Here is a 19,684-nt window from a genome sequence, read left to right on the forward strand (position 1 = left end):
ACTGTTGCTCTTGGCGATCTATGTTGAGACGTATGGTTTTTCTTGTGTCTCCTCAGGTCAGAGGGGTGAAGGGAGTCTTCTTGGCAAACCAGAAAGTGGATGGCAAGGTGACAACGGTCATAACCTACAACAAGGGCCGTGACTGGGATTACCTGAGGCCACCCAGCACTGACATGAATGGGAAGCCTACCAACTGCCAGCCAGTAAGTAATCTACTCTGTCACATGCCTCCGAGAGAGTGGCACAGATGCCACTGCCAGGATACATTTGAGACACACAAGCTGCCAGTTTCTGCTAGGCATAGGGATACATACACAGGGAAACATGACATCATTCTTGTCCATGGACAACTGTGAGAAACTACCCCAAACCCTAGTTCCTCACTTACTCTCAGCTCCACGGCCCTTGTCCAGATGGCCCCAGGCCAGAGACCCTCTGACTTAAGTTGGTATCTGCCCTTCACTCTGTGTTCACCACCAGACTAGTACTGGTGTGACCCCATGGTGCTAGCAGAGAACCAAGGGGTAGCAGGAGCAGAGGGACTTCCAAGCCTACTTCAGTATGTTGATGAACACCATTGAGGGCTGCCAAGTGACAGAGGAAGAGTGACAGGTGCCACCAAAGACAGCATTTTCCACAGTCATTAGGTGGCCACTGAATATGAGCTGCCCCAAGGAACAGCTTCCCCTGGGCAGGGATGGAGTCTGTCTGCCCCAAGCTCTCTGTTTCACTCCATTCTCAGGCCTCCTCGTCAGACCCCACTGTAGATATGGAAGGCCCACAACCTCTGCCCACCTGCATGAAGCATGAATCACTCACCATTTGTAAAGAAACCCTCTCGGGTCCAGAGCTGCTATGAAAGGCTAGTTTTTGTATCATCTTTGGGGACGTGAAGTCACATTCATCTGCCAAAGCAACTTTCAGCTAAGAGAAAGTTCTTGTCTGAAATGACGCAGCTCAGTGAGGAGGCAGCCTCCATGAGATTTCTGTCCACGTGACCCAAAAGATGAGAAAGCTGCCAAGTGGCCCAGGCAGGCAGAGAGTCCACTGGAGACCAAAGCAAAGTACCTGGGAGCCAGCAGGCCATTGATGCAACAAACAACAGTGCAAAGCCCTGGCTCCCACCTGAGCAGCTGTGGCCTCCATCCAGAGTAAAACAACACAGACTGACAGGTGACCAAGTCTAGGCCCTCAGAGCCTACAGTGTAATTCTCTCAGCCATGTGTGACTCAGGGTTCAGATGGTAGTGGCAAGGTTCCTGGGAATTCAGGGATGTAAGGTCTGCCTGGAGCCATGCCACCCAGGAACATCTGGGGTCTTTGTCATGGTCTTGGTGCATGTATTGACATTGTCCCTGAGCCAGGGACAGACTGGTGGGACTTCTCTGCTGTCATGATTGGCTCTCAGTTCTCTGACTGGCTTGGCTGGGGATGTCTCCCTCTAGCCATGGGAAAATAGATACTCTTATACAGTGGAACATTTAATCGGATCTCTCTCTCTCTCCTCTCCTCTCCTCCTCCTCTCCCTCTCCTCTCCTCTCCTCCTCTCCTCTCCTCTCCTCTCCCTCCCTCTCCCCCTCCCCCCCCCCCTCCCCCCCCCCCCCCCCCCCCCCCTCCCCCCCCCCCTCCCCCCCTCCCCCTCCCCTCCCCCCCCCCCTCTCCCCTCTCCCCTCTCCCCTCTCCTCTTTCCCCTCCCTCTGTATGATAACAAATGAGTGCACATTTATATGAGCACATGCCAAGAGCAGAGGCTAATGGGCTGTCTCCCACTATTGTTCTCAGCGCTATTTTTGAGACAGGGCCCCTTCACTAAACCTGGAGGGTCAACAGTTGGTTAGGCTGACTAGCCAGCAAAGCCCTAGGATCTTCCTGCCTCCACCCCCAACCCCTAGCCCTAGGGCTTCAGATGCATGCAACCGTGCATACCTTCCATGCATATGCCAGGGACTGAGCTCCAGTCTTCATGCCAAACACTTTACCCACTGCACCATCTCCTCAGCCCTGATCAGATCTCTTCTAACAGAATGAATGGGAAATGGATTTAAATGTTAGTGTCTGGGATTCTTAATGAAAGCCCCCAGAAACATATGTATTCAGAAGGACCAGTATGTCAGAAGTACCTGTAGACAGAGCTGAGGCTGGTTCAGCTGCTGCCTGATGTCCACCCAATGATGCAAGATTTATTTTGCTTGACAATTCTGCAGAGGATCTGCCAGCTCCCACATATGGGAGGAGTAGAAATGGATAACTCATCTGCCAGCCACCTTACCTGGGCTTGCTGTATAAGATCCTTGGGATCCTGTTTACCTCTATGGCCTGATCTCACTCTGGGCAGCTTCAGAGGGCTTGTACCTCTGACTAATGCAGAGCCTAGGATGGCCTGACAGGCCAGGACTATTGGAAGCCAAGAAATGGGGCCTCAAGCCAAAGTGCCCAGTAAAGATTCTGGATAAGGGAATGAATCAATGGATGGATAAATGAATGAGAGCTAGGGTTGCACAGACCCCAGGGATCACACACATTCTTTGACCTAGCTATCCATGTGGTATCCATGTAGGGAAGCCCATCCTGAGGAGAATCCAGGTCACAAGTCCCTCCCTTGTAGAAAAAGATGCAGCGCCCCCTGGATGCCCTCTCTTAGATTTCTGGTCTCTGTTCTCCAGCAGACAGTATCTGGCTTGTTTACACTCCACTCCTCTGTTCCCTAGATCCCAGGGAGTTCCTGCTGAAGTCATCTTCACCCTATGTCCCCATAATCCAGCAGCCAGTTGAGCACAGCTTCCCATTGTCCGTTCATTCTTCCAAGTCATTCCTACCCAGCTTTCACTGACAAAGGCTAGGGGACATGTGTGGCCACAGAACTGGTTTTCCTCGGTCACTCTCACATGCCAACCATTCTTCCTTCTTTCCTCCCCAGCCGGACTGCCATCTGCACCTGCACCTGCGCTGGGCAGACAACCCCTATGTGTCAGGCACGGTACACACCAAGGACACTGCCCCTGGCCTCATCATGGGTGCAGGTGGGTGGCTACAGTAGCTTTTACAGCCTGAGGGAATCTACTATCTCATGGGTGGGAACTGGGGTCATGCTGTGTCCATTAGAGGTAATGTCATCTACTCTAAGGAGGTGTGACTCCCTTGGAAATCCTAAGGGTGAAAGTGACATTGGTGGAGGGAGGGGCTAAATAGGTGGGTAGATAAGTACATGGATGGATGGGCAGATAGATGGGAGCGCGGATGAGTGAGTAGATAAATGAGTGAGTGGATGCATGAGTATGTGGGAGGGTGAGTGGGTGGATGCATAAATGTGTGGGAGAATGAGTGGGTAGATAGGCAAATAGATGGATGAGTGTGTGGGAGAGTGGGTGAGTTGTCAGGTGAATGGACAAATGGAGGGGTGGGTAAATGGATGGAGGTGGTGATGGGCAAAATGGTGGGTGGGAGGATGGATGGATGGATGGATGGATGGATGGATGGATGGATGGATGGGTGGATGGATTTGTAGGTAGATGGGAAGTTGAAAGGATAGATGGATGGAGAAGGGGGCAAGCAGGTAGATGACAGTTTAACCTGATGGCAACCAGCTGACTCATCAGGAACCTTCTGTGCTAGGCCATGGTGGGATTTTGGGGAAACCAGGTCCAGTTGGCGAAGCCATATGTGCCTCATCCTGTGAGCCTATATGGCTATGCTCCTTACTGGACGTCTCCATCCCTTCTTGTAGCATCTTACATGGGGTACCTTCTCTGGGCTGGGCTGCACTGGCCTACATCTTGGATGGGATACTGTCTGCCTAGAGATGACCCAGGCTAGGGTTTATCCCCTGATGCCTGTTTCACCTTTCTCACATGGTGACTATGCCCTCCATAGGAACTGAATATGCACCCACTCTGTGCTTACCTTTTGCCCAGATATACCCTGGCCTTCCCCTGCTCTCTGGCCTCTGGGGCACTTAGTCCCCAAACATACATGCAGCCCTCACATGTCTCAGGGACCACAAGCCCCTGCTGCCCCAGATAGCTCATAGCCTTAGTCCTGACCCTGATTCATCTTCACATATTTTACCCTCAAGTAGCACCTGAGTCTGTCCACCTTGTAGCTGAGGCCGGAGCCTTGCACTGGGCTCATCTGGGTTGAGCTCTTTCTTCCTAGAGGGGACCAGCTCAAGCCCCACAGCCACACCAGGCCACTGTCTGAAAAGGAAGGCAGACAGGGGCCTGCTGTAGGTGACTATAGTAAAAATATAGGCCTCGGCACAGTTTCCTTTTCTGGGAACTTTCAGCCCTTGGTTGGGGGATCTGCCTGGCCTTAGAGCAACACAGCCTTTTCTATTGGTCAGGTAACCTGGGCTCACAGTTGGTGGAGTATAAAGAGGAAATGTACATCACATCTGACTGCGGGCACACCTGGAGACAGGTAAGGTGACAAAGGTTCTTCAGCCCCCCAGGACTCCATCCGTCTGTACCCCTTCTTTCACAGGGGCTCCCTAGATGCCTCAGCCGATGTGTGCACCTGGCAATCAGCCTTATCACTTCTGAGGCCTCTGCTGAGGGCTAGAGCCTGTCCAGGAGGTGGGGCCAGTTGGGGGTGGAGCCATCTGCCCAAAGCTTTGTGCCTTCTGCTGGGCATTGCACCTCACAGCCACGTGTGTCTCAGGATACCTGAGAAAAGGAACTGAAGGCCACATGGCTACTTCCTCCTTGACTTTGAGCTCCTTCAGGCCAAGAGAGAGTGATGGTGAACACACAAATAAAGAAGAGGATGTGAGAGGGCAGGTTTAGGATCCTGGGGGACATCCTGTGTGTTGCTGCAAGGAAGAAATGTGGCCCAAGATGACAAAGGAGGGAAAGGAAGTGAGGAAAGACTGCCTGTGGGAGCCATGCCCTCAACAGCTGGACCCTGCGCCGCTCCCACTCACAGCTGCACATGGTCAGAGCCACCGGTTAGAAGAATGCTGGCTGCCATCAGCCTGTAGCACAGGAAGAGTGGGGACACTGGCAGGTCTGGCAGGCCCCACAGAGCCCATGACACATAGACGTTGCAGGTTTCCACCCCATGCATCTCTCAAGATGGCCCTGCCCTGTGAAACAGACACTGACCACCTCTCTGGGGGGGAGTGGGGTCCTAGCTCAGTTGGTCTAGGGGTGATCTGACACTTGAGAAGATGACCTGAGCCAGGTGTCTTGCAGACCAGTCCTGTTCCCAGGACATCTCCACAATGCCTGGTCATGGGAGGCACCAAACACTCATCCCTGCACACTGAGCTCGCCGGTGTCAAGGTGTAAGGCTGCTGCTCCCTTAATAAGATGCAACGAGCAAGGCATCTGTAAAGGGCAGAAGAGATTTATTGCATTAAATATTTCTATTTCACCGAAGTCAGTGAAGCCTCTCTGAGGTTCTTAAAGGTCACCGTCTGTCCACCTTCACTGATGGCAGTACCGAAGGGCTTCCTCATTTTATAGACATTTAAGGGACCACTTTTGTGAAGCAGCCTGCTTAGGCTTACCTTGGAGACCTCAGGATCAGTGTTACAGGGCAAGGTTCCCTGCCAGGGACAGCCAGACTCACAGGTGAGATGCCTGAAGGGCATCACCTGTGTGCATGTGTGTGCATGCACATGCATGTGTGTACATGCATGTGCGTATCAGAGAGAAACAGATGCATATTGTGGTTGTAGGCAGCTATGGTGGGGGAGGAAGACTGCTGCTGGAGGACTGAGTTATCAACAGCTCCAGACCAGTGGGGCCTCTGGGGCTGCTGTGGTGTTTCCTCCCTGGCCAGAGAGGCGTTGACAGACGGAGGTGGGTCAGAGTGTAGAGTGACATACATTTTCCTGCAGAGTGAGTGACACAAGCTTTAAGGCAGGCCTGGTGATGCTCATCTGTAACACCAGCTTCTGGGAAGCAGGAAAGGGAGATTCTTACACAAGTTCAAGATCCGTCTCAAAACCTAGATAACAAAAGACCCTGGGCTTCCTGGAATGGCCAAGGATCTCACCAGCAGAATTTTAAAACCCCCGCTAGGACTCTGAAGTAACAGAAAAGCTGAGCTAGGGATAGGTTTGTGTCCCCTCAGCCCGGCACCCCAGGGAATGCTTAAGGTGCTGAGAACCACAAAGTGGACCCAGTCAGAGACTTTCTTGGCAGTTTCTCAGACATTGCCTCCAACCAGCTTACTGTTGGGCCTAGTTTCTTAGAATCAGGACGTCTTCCACTCTGCACCATTTGCTGACCTGGGTCTCTATGGCAGTACGGGGTGTGTACACATCACCATTTCCTTCGTCCCTCAGGGTAGAGAAATTGCCACTCTCGGCCGAACCCCACTCATTCCTCATGTGCTATGTCAGGAGTGGACGTGGGGGTGTTAGAGAGCTAGTATCGCTCCCTGACCAGGCTCCCCAGCCTTGTCGGGGTCTCACCTGAGAGTGTATGTCACCCCACAGGTCTTTGAGGAAGAGCACCATGTCCTGTACCTGGACCACGGTGGTGTCATTGCTGCCATCAAGGACACCTCCATCCCCCTGAAGACCCTCAAGTGAGAGCATGGGCCAGAGGGTGGACATGCGGGCCCAGGGCACACAGTAGACCATGACAGTTCCCTGGGATCCTAACACTGGGGTGGCCTCCCAGACCTCTGAGATGCCCAAAGATGGACCATGCTGCCCTCAGGATGAAAAAAAGAATACATAGCCTAGTCAGGGTAACTTGGAGGAGGGCTGGGGGCTCAGGAGTCCAGAGAGACACCCTAAGTATCAGCAAGAAGCTGTTAGTAGAGGGATGGAACCAGGAGTACAGACAAGGAAGCCAGTGGATGCCCAGATAAGAGATGGCTCAACTGAAGCTTCAGATAGCTGAAGGACCCATCGACAGATCGAGGGCAGGGTAACACTGGTCTTTAGGAGACAAAGCTAGGAAACTTCTAGGCAGGTGGTGTCGCTTTAGTCTGAAAAAGAGCTGTGTGTCCTGGGAGGTGGTATCACTGTAACGTTAACGTGTCACCGACAGAGGAACCCTGAGCTGGGATCAAGCCTTGCATGCTATTCCTAGATATTTCTAAGGCTCGGCTGTCCCTGCTATTCATCGGGCACAGTGCCTGTGTAGTACCACAGTATGTCTAGGGTACCAGTCCACCACATTGCTAGTCAGGGCACCTGGCTGGCAGGTATCTGCTGTGGTCTCACCTGAGAGAGAGGAGAGAGAGAGAGAGAGAGAGAGAGAGAGAGAGAGAGAGAGAGAGAGAGAGAGAGGCTGTGGTCCAGCTGTGGCCTAGGTGTTGGGATGTCCCAGATCTGGTCTCTGGTGATAGGAGTCAGGCCTGGGGGTAAGACCATGCCACTCTGTGGACACTGGTGACCTTTCGCAGGTTCAGCGTGGACGAGGGCCACACTTGGAGTACACACAACTTCACCAGCACCTCGGTGTTCGTGGATGGGCTGCTGAGCGAACCAGGGGATGAGACGCTGGTCATGACGTGAGTGCGTGCCAGGACATGGGTGAAACGGGCAGGTGTGAGGAAGACCCAGGTTAGAGCCACCCCCCAGGATGACTGTGCCTGGTCTCTGAGGTGGGCTCAGACTGGGCCTCTCCTTCCTGCTACCAGGCCAGTGGCTGCTCCTCTCACCCTGGCCAGCAGGTGCATCTGCTGCCTGCACTGGCCAGTGATTGCCAGGAAGAAAGCCGGGGAGGTGATGTGGTCTGCATGTCTCTCCCCACTTGGGCCCCAGGGAGCTTTCAGAGCCCCGTGGAGCATCCATGACCCGTACAGAGCCCCACAGAGCATCCCAGTGCCCCATGGAGTGTCCACAGTCCCCTGGAATCTGTACAGAATGCCCACGACCCCCCAGGAGCAGATGGAGTTCTTCCCACACAGCCAGGCTGTAGTGAGAAAGCCCACGGTGGTGCTGGGCTCACAGCCTCCTTCCTCGGTGGCTAGCAGAAAGCCAGAGCAAGCCCTATTGCAGGACATAGGGAGTATGGGTATCCCAGAAGAGCTGAGCTCCAGCATGGAAGAGTGAGCTGGTCCCAGTCTCCCTCTGCTCAGGTCCTTCATGATGCTGTGACCTGCCAAGACCCCAGGGAGGCATGTGGACTGTTGGCATGAAGGCTGTGGGTTGAGACAGCAGGTCAGGGATACGATGCTTGGTACTTGTCAAGAGAAGCAGGTGAGGAAGTCTGGCGCCCCTGGTCTGACTACATCCTGAGCTAAGGCAGACTCAGCCTGGTCCCTTGGCCTCTTTGCAAGTAGGTTGAACAGCTTGCATGGATGAACCTGCAAAGCAAGGGCTAGCAGCAAAGGTGACAGCCTTGATAGGGCTCTCAGAGCTCCAGCAAGCTGGCAGGGTTCCCAAGCCTCAGGTTCCCCAGCCAGGCCCCACCATGGGGGCTCTTTCTGCCCTGAGCACGTCCCCTCCCCTCCTCCGCCTCACTTCATCTTGTAGTCTGCATTTTGTAGCTGCTTTGGGACATCAGTGCTTTGTGCAGCCAAAGTCTTCAGATCCGGGTCTGGTCCCAAATGCATCCCTTTCATCCAGAGAAAGCTACAAAGTTCACGGGCAGGCGCGCGTTCATGTTTCAAGTTTTTAAACAGCGCCACAAGGTTCCTACGGAGCCTTTCACAAAGCTGCCTCTTCAAACAGCTTCCAATTTCAGTGGACGTGGAGATCAGCCACGTGCCTCAGAAGGGACAGAGGCTGGCAGAATGAAAAACTTTTCTGTCTGAGCCTAGGACAGAGCCCCACCCATACGGTACCTTTGTCTTCATCCACCCAAAGGTCACATCTAAGCTTACTAGTCACCTTGTCAGGACATTGTTCACAGCGCTGCCCACAGCTCTCTCCCCCAGCACAGCACAGGACAGAGGGTCCTAGCCCTGGGCTGTACTATGAGGGCTTTCAGCCTAGCAGGGCTGCAAGCCATCCCTAGGGCGGAGCCAGCAATACACTCTAAGGCGTGGCCCACATTTCCTGCTCTCTGCCAAGTAGTGGCCCTTTGGCCTCTCCTGCTAGGACCATTGAACTAGATGAGAGATGCTCACAGTAGGAGCTGAGGTCTGGGCTTTCTTCACAGATGGGACCTGACATAGAGAGGGGGTTAGCTGGACCAGCCTGCTTCTCTGCTTGAGCTCAGAACGCAGAGTATAGGGTGTTCCCATCCAGGAGATGCTAGGCTAGCACACTCAGGCTAATTGGTTATGTCCCAAACCACGCCTCACAGATGTGAGCTGCCAGCCCCAGGGACCACCCTGGGTGGGGACCTTCCTTAGTCTGCTCCCCTTCTGAAATCTGGGATCATCTGCATGCATTCCTCACAGGATGCGGTGAGTCCTAAAGAGATGGACAGAAATGTGGGAACCCCCTTTCCAGCTGTCTGTCACGGCGACAATGAGGCCCTGACAAGAGGAATGGCAGGTCTACAGAGCAGTTGATGGGAGGAGTCGAAGTCAGTGTGGGACGCTGACCAGATGACCAAGCTGAGCACGCTTAGCCTCCATGCATCGTGGTGCTTCCTCTGTGGCTGGCCTCCCTCTGTCCCTCCCTCTGCTCAGTGGGTTGCATTGCACTGTCACATGACCCGAAATCCACTGTCCAAGCCTTACAATGACTTCTCTCTCTAGAGTGCCAGCCCCGCCCAGGGTAAACAGCCTGGAGCCAATCCCACATGGTAGGCAGAGGCAGGCCAGCAGAAAGGCAAGGAGACACCAGGTATTATGGGACATGTCTCCCGCTCACACAAAACTAGTGCAAGCCTGGTATGTAGGCTATGGAAGTCTGTGGCAGCCAAGAAGTCAGGGAACCTGCTCACCTGAGAGCCTACTCCTGGCAGAAAGGGGATTGCAGAGGTCGGATGGATAACCTGCTCTAAAACAATCAGCATGCCATAGACAGCAATCGCTCTGAGGTGGTAACATCTGGACAAGGCCAGCGGATAGCATGTCACATCCTTGAATCCTTCTGAGCAGGAGAGGCATCACAGGTGGTGGTACAGGGAACCTGAGTTTCTGGTCTCGGGAAAGGGTCAGTCTAAAGTGACTTTCCTCCTTTCTCCCCTCAGGGTCTTTGGTCACATCAGCTTCCGCTCTGACTGGGAGCTGGTTAAGGTGGACTTCCGGCCCTCCTTCCCCAGGCCATGTGTTGAGGATGACTATAGCTCCTGGGACCTCACTGACCTCCAGGTGGGCCATGCACCCGCAGCCACAGGGCCCTTTCCTTGTCCCTGTAGCTGCTCTGATCTGCAGCTCTTTCTGATCCCCGCACCTGCAAGGCCTGCGCCCCACCCTCAGCCAGGAGGTCTCCATGATACAATTTGGGACTCTTTTGCTTATGGGGACATGGACAAAGACTATATGACATCCGAGTCTGAGACTGTCCTATGTCATAATCCATCATCAATGTCTAGCCCTCACATTTTGGTTTGAACATGAGACCCCCATGTCAGCTCCTGGAGGGTGGTACAAAAGAAGCTCACACTTCAGTGGGTACCTGGGGCCTGTGAGTGGGTGTGACTTAGTGGTACCTGCCGAAGCTGTGGTCAGACTGGAGGACTTTATTAAAGACCGGAAAAACAAAATAGCAAGTGGAGACTTGGAGCCAAGATGGAAAATTCCTAAGAGGAAACACTTGGGGTCAGGAACTCTGGCTGAGCTGCCAGCTGGGATAATCACTGAAGTCAGCCAGGGGCCTGGTAGCTCTGTAGGTAGAGATCCAGCATTGAGAGTTCACACATGGAGGATGGTCTGGCTAGTGACTCAACAGCTCTCTGCAGAAACTGGTTTATAAGAAAGTGCTCAGATGGGCTTTGAGAAGGTTCCAGAGTCCCTGCCAGCCCTGCCCCATCATTACCAGGGTGCCCTGCTATTGGGATCAGGGCAGTGTTGCTCCAAGCATAGCCTAAGAAACTCCTGTGTGTCATCTCCAGATGTTCACAAACCTGGCCCCTGTTGGCCCAGCTGTTCTGTGACCACCAAGGGCCAATCATAATGCTTGAGATAAGGGAAGCAAAGCCAGTTGACTGACATACCATGTCTCAGTTTCCCTGTTTGTCAAGAGGCAAATGCCCCCAACCCCAGCTGCCACCAGGCCAGGAGCCACAGGACAAGCCAGTGACAGCTGTCACCATCCTCTGTTGATTCCTCATCCCAGTGTTCTTGCTACAGGGTGATCACTGTATCATGGGCCAGCAGAGAAGTTACCGGAAGAGAAAGTCCACGTCCTGGTGTGTCAAGGGGAGGAGCTTCACGTCAGCACTCACATCCCGTGTGTGCAAGTGCCGGGACTCTGACTTCCTCTGGTGGGCACTGCCCCTCCCTCCTGACTGCTCCAGCACCTTTATTTCAGGATGACCTTGTCCCCAGAACCAGAGCACAGGTCACAGTGTCCTACAGGGCCTAGTCTTCAGACACACGCTGCCACCTCTACCTTAGGGCATCATGGGAACGAGCTACCCTCTCCTAGCCCCTCTCCTCCCTCTAGGAATTCAGTCTATTCAAAGGCCCACTGTCCTGTGACAATGTAGTTTACAAAACCTCCACCCCCAACCTGCCTCACACTCTCTACCCAGCACCCCACATTCAGGTCTTCTGTGTCCTTTCTCGGGCAGCTGACCCTGACTTCACAGCCATTCCTTGCTTTCCTCTCTCTCCCGGTCATCCTTTGAGAGTCATTCACCTGCCCCAGGAAGCCTTCCAGCTCCCATTTATTTTCATCTTCCTTGGCCTGGAATGGAGTTAGTATGTTCGATCTGTTCTCCTCTGAAACAAACTTGTGCATTAATCCATGTCCCCACGGATGGACACATCTAGACCCGTGGCCTAAGGCTCTCCACCCCAGCTGCTATACCTCTAATCTTACCTTTTAACCTAGCTTTCCCTTCCCAGTGACTACGGGTTTGAGCGCTCATCTTCCTCAGAGTCTACTGTCAACAAGTGCTCTGCCAACTTCTGGTTCAACCCCCTGTCTCCTCCTGAAGACTGTGTCCTGGGACAGACCTATACCAGTAGCCTTGGGTGAGTACACTTAGTCACCTAGCCAGTCAGCCACCCATCCATTCACCCATCTACCCACCCACCCCCTTTCTCATCCATCCTTCCATCCGTCCATCCATCCATCCATCCATCTATCCACCTATCCACCCACCCCCACATCTATCCATCCATCTATCCATCCATCCATCCATCCATCCATCATCCACCCCATCCACCCATCTACCCACTCACCCATCCACCCACCCATCCACCCCATCCAACCATCCACCTATCCACCCATCCATCCAGCTACCTATCCACCCATCCACCCATCCACCCCTCCATCCATCCACCCATCCATCCATCCACCCATCCACCCACCCATCCACCCACCCATCCACCCACCCACCCACCCACCCATCCACCCCATCCAACCATCCACCCATCCACCCATCCACCTACTCATCCATCCACCCATCCATCCACCCATCCACCCACCCATCCATCCACCTATCTACCCACCTCCACATCTACTCACTCACTCATCTATCCATCTATCTATCCACCCACACATCCATCCCTCACCCATCAGCCAACCAGCTCCAGAAGCAGAGCCCAGGGATGCTCTATACTCAGAGCACACAGCTTAGAAGGAAAGGCCATGGTCCTGGTGCTTGACTTGAGTGTACAGGGCTCAGCAAGTCATCAGACTGACACAGGTCCCATTTAAACTCTTGGGGACTAGTATCATGAGAGAGCTACCTTGAGTTGGCACAGCATTGAGAACAGAGAGACAGAAGAGGCCCCAAGGCCTCCAACTAATGGGACTGAGACCCCAAAGCAGCTTCACCCTTCTGGTCTTCCTGAACCTTTCATACCCGTGCAGTGATAGTACCAGAGGCATCCCCCAAAGCCTGGGGCACTCTTCTTAAAACAAACTTCCAGGTAGAAGCCTAGGTGTGTCATTTTCTCAACCTCTATCCCCAGGTGTCTTAGTTAGGGTTTTACTGCTATGAGCAGACACCATGACCAAGGCAACTCTTAAGGATAATGTTTAGGGGCTGGAGAGATGGCTCAGTGGTTAAGAGCACTGACTGCTCTTCCAGAGGTCCTGAGTTCAATTCCCAGCAACCACATGGTGGCTCACAACCATCTGTAAAGAGATCCGATGCTCTCTTCTGGTGTGTCTGAAGACAGCTACAGTGTACTTATATATAATAAATGAATAAATCTTAAAAAAAAAAAGGATAACGTTTAATTGGGGCTGTCTTACAGATTCAAAGGTTCAGTCCATTATCATTAAAGCAGGAACATGGCAGTGTCCAGGCAGGCATGGTGCAGGAGGAGCTAAAATCAACATCTTTATCTAAATGCTGCTAGGAGGGGACTGGCTTCCAGGCAGCTAAGACAAGGGTCTTGAAGCCCATGCTCACAGTGACACACCTACTCCTACAAAGCCAGACCTATTCCAACAAGGCCACACCTACTCCAATAAGGCCACACCTACTCCTACAAAGCCACACCTACTCCAACAAGGTCACACCACCAAATAGTGCCACTTTCTGAGATACACATATTCAAACCACCACACCAGGTTTTCCTCCATTATAGCTGAAACCACGGGCATACTCACCTTCTGGACCTAAGCCCATGACATACAGTGAGAACTACAGTCTGTGCTGTGCTGGCTAAAAGCTCTGTAGGAGTGGGGAGTGGCGGGCAGGCCTTTCACCCCACCGAGTGGTGGAGATGAACAAACTGCTTATACAGAATCAACTTCATGTAGAAATACCAAGTACATAGCGTCTGTGAGTCTCCAGTTTCAGCAGGGTCCAAAGGCTCCATGTGATGGGCCCATTTCCTCATCTTTTGTGGGAGATTCCTTATTACCATGGAGAGCTGGAAGAGACAGAGGCAGGAGCAGGAACTAAATGCTTTAGCCTTGACAGTATGTAGCCTAACATCTATCATCCATCTACCCAACAATCCTCCTCTATCTATTTATCCACCTATCCACCCACCCACCCACCCATCCACCCATCCACCCATCCACCAATCCACCCATCCATCCACCCACTCATCCACCCACCCATCCATTCACCCATCAATCTACCCATCTATCCTTATACCACCTACTTATCATTCACTTCATCCATCCCCTATTCATCTATCCATCTGTTTATTGCATTAATTTACCCACTTATCCACTCTCCCACCCATCCTCCCACCAATCTACGTATTCTTATGCCCCCACAAATACCCATCTTCCTATACCCGTCTACTCTTGGTATAGGTCTTGGCTGACGCTTCAGATAAAGAATCATGCTTACCAAGCCCTGGTGGCTGCCAAAGAGGCCATTGTGCCACCGCTGGCTGAGTGGGTAGATATATGGGTAGTGGATGGGTACGGCCATCCCAAGAAGAGCAACACTTGCTTATGGCCACCCAGGAAGCCAAGGCCCAGTCCATTTCAGCCACTCTGATCTCCCCAGTTCCCAGCAAGACCTTAAGTTTGTACTGTGTCCTTCTGTCACCCTTAGCAAACAAACAACAAAAAATAAACATAAACAAAACCCAGTTATTATTACTGTGAGCAATATGATCAGGTCATGGGTGCTTCAGCTCTCTAAAGCAGACCAGCACAGCCCACCCTCCAACCTGATGCTCTCAGATATGGGCAGAAGCAGCCATGAGATACCATGGGGAGCAGGCAGCAAGGGGGGGGGGGCTGGAGAGGTTGGTGCCATGATTTGCCTCAGGAGAAGAGACCATTTCTACCCATCAAACCACTGTCTGCTCTGGACCTAACCCCTCCCCACCCACCCAGGTACCGGAAGGTGGTGTCCAATGTGTGCGAAGGTGGTGTGGACCTGCAGCAAAGCCCAGTGCAGCTGCAGTGCCCCCTACAAGCACCGCGGGGCCTGCAGGTGAGCATCCGAGGAGAGGCAGTGGCTGTGCGACCTAGAGAAGATGTGCTGTTTGTGGTGCGACAGGAACAGGTGAGCATCCGCCTGGGCTGTCACTGTCAGGGCAGTTCCAGCCAGGCACCCAAGGGTGGCTCTTCTCTGAACAGTTAGAGCATGGCCATTAGAGGGCCAGCCTGACCCTGAGGCCACAGAACCAAAGTTGAAAGAAAAACATTAGTTCTGCCTCTAAATTTTGGTCAGACCAGTGTTTTGAGATGAAGCAGACACTGAGAACAAGTATGTGTCAGTCAACAGGAAACGGACTCAAAGATCACATATGTATGTACACGTGAGTGTATGGATGTGTATATGTACATGTGTGTGAAACCTTGAGTTTATCAAACATTGACACAAAATTGATTCCTCCCCATCGGTGGTGTAGAATTTATTTTATTGATTTCTTTTCTTCTAATGATGAGGATGGAACCCAGGACCCTTTGCAAGTAGAGAAGGTTCTCCTCTACTGAGCCACACCCCCAGCCCAGCACTGAAGCAATTTTAAACATCTAATTATATTGATTTAGTTGATCTGGAATCCCAATAAAAGCATAAAGGTTTTTTTTTGTCAAGAAAATGACTTATAATCACAATCCAGAAATAATGCCTTCTGTACATGTATGGGGATAGATATAAATACAAGTTTATATATATGCACACACTAATATATACATATATACATATTTTTCCCTCCACCCAGTCTCCCACTCATTCTATTTTTACCTCAGAACAAGTGTTACTTTTTCTTCTGACTTTAAAAATAATGTATGCTCATTGTAGTATATTTAGGAAACATATTTATATAAAAAAGACCCATCACAGACATAAATATCACCCAAAATCCTGTTCCCCGAGGGGACTATTAACTTTTCTGGCTCCTGTAAAACGTAATAGTTTGCGTGACACCATCCCCGTGTCTCGGCTAATAGAAGCAGCTAATGATCCCTGCAAGAAAATTATAAAATGACCATTAGGAAAGCATGAACATCTAGAAACCCAAAGGCGGGGGGGTCCCCCTTGGCCTCCAGATTCAGCTAATGCCCACTCACGAAGGCAGAGAGAGAGCCCCTTCCCCCTGGGGTTCTGGACAGTCTCCATTCACAGGTCAACAGGATCCCACATCTTCAGCTGAGGGACGTGAAGGCTAATATAGGTGAATCCAGGACCACACATGCTGTGTACAAACATCCTTCACAAGGTGTCTGACTTTGGAGGCACAGGCCTAGTCTCCTGAAAACAGGGAAACCGAGCCTATGGAAAACAGACCAGCCACACTAAGCACCTGTGTGTGCATCAGGCACTGTGACAGCCGCTTCCTGTTGGAAGTACAATCTTGCACTGTGCACCCAATAAATGTATGTTATCAATGAAGAAGCTGAGGTGTGGACAGGGAAGCCATTCTCTCAAGGTAAAAAGAGGCAAAGATGACATTGTGTCCTCTGGAGGTCTCAGGACTTCAAGCAGACAGTGGCTAAGTCTGTAGCCCCCATGCCCAAGCTATACAACTCTCCCTCCTCCCATCCCAACACACGCACACATCACCTCCCAGGTCCTCTCACTGACTGAGACAGTCCTAAGGTTCACTTGAGCCATCAGGCAGCTCTGCCTCAGGGCTTTGTATCTCCATTTGTGTTGAGATCACAGGAGTGCAGAGCCCCTAGTCAGCCTAGGGTTTCCTGGATCCTCAGACAGACCCAGAGGAGGCTCTCAAATTCCTGTCCAGACATCCTGGAAACATGGCCATCTGCTGCCCCCTAGAGTTTGAAGCTAGTAACTACAGCGTTAGGCACCTCCACTGGGTCCCCAGGACAAGAGGACAGAGCATCTTCGGAACCCTTGCCGGGCTACTTGTCAGGCTCAGACTGGAGTGGGCAGAGTTGAGGGGAACAACACAAAGATGCCTTGAAATAGGGGTTCCTAGGCCACTGTGGCCTGGGAGGGAAGGGGATAGAAACATGGGACTGAGGATAAGCTTATGCACAATTACACTGTGACACTAACTCCCTTACACACTCATACACACTTTATAGGCATAGTGTGCTCTCCTCCACTACTTTCCCACTACACAAACCCCTACTCCTACACACAGCTGAGCTTGAACACAGGACTTGGTGTCAGGAGCCTGAGTTTCCTTAGTATCTAAGAATTCACAGTGTTGGGGGATGGAGACCAGACCCATAGAGCCCTCCTGTCTATAGCTGACAGGTGCAGAACAGACTGGGGAAGGTGGCGTCTCTCTGTTCTGAAACAGCATCCCCCCAGCCAGCACCTCCCCAGCCAGACCTCAGACATGAACCTAAAATAGATCACACACCTGCATAGGGTGCAGGAAGGAGTAAACTTTTAGGACCCACACCAAAGCCTGCCCAGAAGCACAGGCTCTACACGAATGGGGCTCCAGGCCACACAATGAAGTGAAGTCTAGATTTGAAACTGCAGGGAAACTGTTGAGAACATAAAGGCAGCTGTAGACAGGGGGGCGTTTGTGGGCACAGCCCAGTGAGCAGCAGAGCTGGACCATACAAAGGACTCCCTAGCTCTGCGGCATGAAATGGGCAAGAGACATGAGGAGACAGTGGGCACAGCAGGCTGAAAGGCGTAAGCAAAGGCAGGCACTCTGAAGGGTGGGGACTTTAAAACCACAGCCAGACACCCACTTCTTGAATGCTACCAAGAACCCCACCCCTCATAGGAAAGAATTGAGTGTTGTCTTAGTCAAGGTTTGTATTCCTGCACAAAACATCATGACCAAGAAGCAAGCTGGGGAGGAAAGGGTTTATTCAGCTTACACTTCCACATTGCTGTTCATCACCAAAGGAAGTCAGGATAGGAACTCACACAGAGCAGGAACTTGGAGGCAGGAGCTGATGCAGAGACCATGAAGAAGGGCTGCTTATTGGATTGCTTCCCCTGGCTTGCTCAGCTTGCTTTCTTATAGAACCCAGGACCACCAGCCAAGGGACGGCACCACCCACAATGGGCCCTCCCACCCTTGTTCACTGATTGAGAAAATGCTTTACAGCTGGATTTCATGGAGGCATTTCCTCAAGAGAGGCTCCTTTCTCTGTGATAACTCCAACTTGTGTCAAGTTGACACACAAACACATCACTATAAAGCCTCAATCCTTACTTTCTTATTCATCCCCAAGATCTAAATAACTTTAAAAGTCCCACAGTCTTTACAAATTCTTACATATTAAAACTTCAATCCCTTCAAAATATCCAATCTCTTTTGAAATTCAAAGTCTTTTTACAATTCAAAGTCTCTTAACTCTGGGCTCTACTAAAATCCTTATTTCTTCAAGAGGGAAAAATATTAGAGCACAGTCACAATCAAAAGCAAAATCAAACTCTAACCATCTAATGTCTGGGATCCACCCATGATCTTCTGGGCTCCTCCAAGGGCTTGGGTCACTTCTCCAGCTCTGCCCTCTGTAGCACACAGCTTGTCTTCTACATTCCAGCTGCCTCTACTCCACTGCTGCTGCTGTCCTTGGTGATCATCTCATGGCACTGGCGTCTCCAAAACACTGCTGTCTTCCACTGCAATGAGGCTTCACCAATAGCCTCTTACAGGCTCTCTTCATGGTGCCAAGCCTCAACTCCTTTGCATGACCCCTTCAGTCCTGGGCCATCGATTGCACCTGAGGCTGCACCTTCACCAATGGCCTTCCACGGCCTCTCAGTGCCCAGCCTTAGCTGTTCTTCATGACCCCTTCGTGCCTTTAAAATCAGTACCACCCGGGTGACTCTTACACATCACCAAGTCCAGTTGTAGCTTGAGGTATAACCTTGGCTATCTCTAGAACACAGCCTCTTCATGCTCTCAGAAAACAGGGAATTTCACCTTAGTGATGCTGGTTTCTTCCTAATCACCACTAATTTCTAGCTCCAGCTGACCAGCATCAATAGACCCAGTAAGGCAAAGGTTTCGCTTTAGTAGTTCTGGTAGCTTGTTAATCACAGCTGATTCTTCAGCCCCAGCTAACCAAAACCACAGAATCTTTACAACCCAAATAGTAACATCCCTGATAAGAGTCTTTAATCTTCCCTCTGAAATTTCACAAGCCAGGCCTCCATCTTCTGCACTGTTCTCAACATTATCTTCCAAGAGCCTACAGAACACCCCACAGAGCTCTTAACACCCAATGGCTCTTCTATCCCAAAGATCCAAAGTCCTTCCACACTCCCCCCCACTGCCTTGATCACTAATTGAGAAAATGCCTTACAGCTGGATCTCACCTCCGTGAGATCCTTTCCTCAAGGGAAGCATATCCTTTCTGACAACTCCAGGTTGTGTCAAGTTGACACACAAAACCAGCCAGGACAGGTATAGATATTCTCCTTGCCGAACCCTGCCAGGAAAGCAATAGGCAAAGAGCCCGCCTCCACAGCCTGGATGTTTAAAAGCCTCAGTATTGTAACCAATAAAATGGACACGTAAAACACCATATATGTTGGTTCCTGGGAATGCCCCATCAAAGACTCAACCAGCTACTGGGCATTATGGGAGCTCCTTGGCCCATGGCTGCATTTCCCAGGGTCTGCCTCTGTGTCCACTCAGCCATTCCTGATACCCAAATCACTGTGTTCTCTTCTAATGTACCCTTGGGTTTCTGGAACTCATGCCCCATGGTGACCTCTTAATGATCTGCATCTGCAGGCTTATTTTAAATGTCCATTTCAGACGGTCCCCACAGATGTGGATTTGGGGTGATTCTATCTAACCCAGTATAGCATATTCATAGAGAAAGTTAAACGAAC

General features: G+C 51.5%; 1 protein-coding gene across 3 annotated transcripts in view; it reads left to right on the forward strand.

Moving 5' to 3' along the window:
• The window catches only part of Sorcs2 (sortilin related VPS10 domain containing receptor 2), a 362,100-nt gene that overhangs the window by 327,193 nt on the left and 15,223 nt on the right, over positions 1-19,684 (forward strand). For all 3 annotated transcript variants that reach the window (XM_032916916.1, XM_032916917.1, XM_032916919.1), the window contains exons 10-18: positions 57-203; positions 2,917-3,019; positions 4,339-4,415; positions 6,442-6,533; positions 7,362-7,469; positions 10,049-10,169; positions 11,151-11,284; positions 11,871-11,999; positions 14,785-14,956. In XM_032916916.1, the coding sequence (XP_032772807.1) occupies positions 57-203; positions 2,917-3,019; positions 4,339-4,415; positions 6,442-6,533; positions 7,362-7,469; positions 10,049-10,169; positions 11,151-11,284; positions 11,871-11,999; positions 14,785-14,956 (1,083 nt within the window). The remainder of the gene's footprint in view (positions 1-56; positions 204-2,916; positions 3,020-4,338; positions 4,416-6,441; positions 6,534-7,361; positions 7,470-10,048; positions 10,170-11,150; positions 11,285-11,870; positions 12,000-14,784; positions 14,957-19,684) is intronic.

The sequence above is a fragment of the Rattus rattus genome, chromosome 11 (genome assembly GCF_011064425.1).
Source record: "Rattus rattus isolate New Zealand chromosome 11, Rrattus_CSIRO_v1, whole genome shotgun sequence".
In the NCBI taxonomy this organism is placed as follows: Eukaryota; Metazoa; Chordata; class Mammalia; order Rodentia; family Muridae; genus Rattus; species Rattus rattus.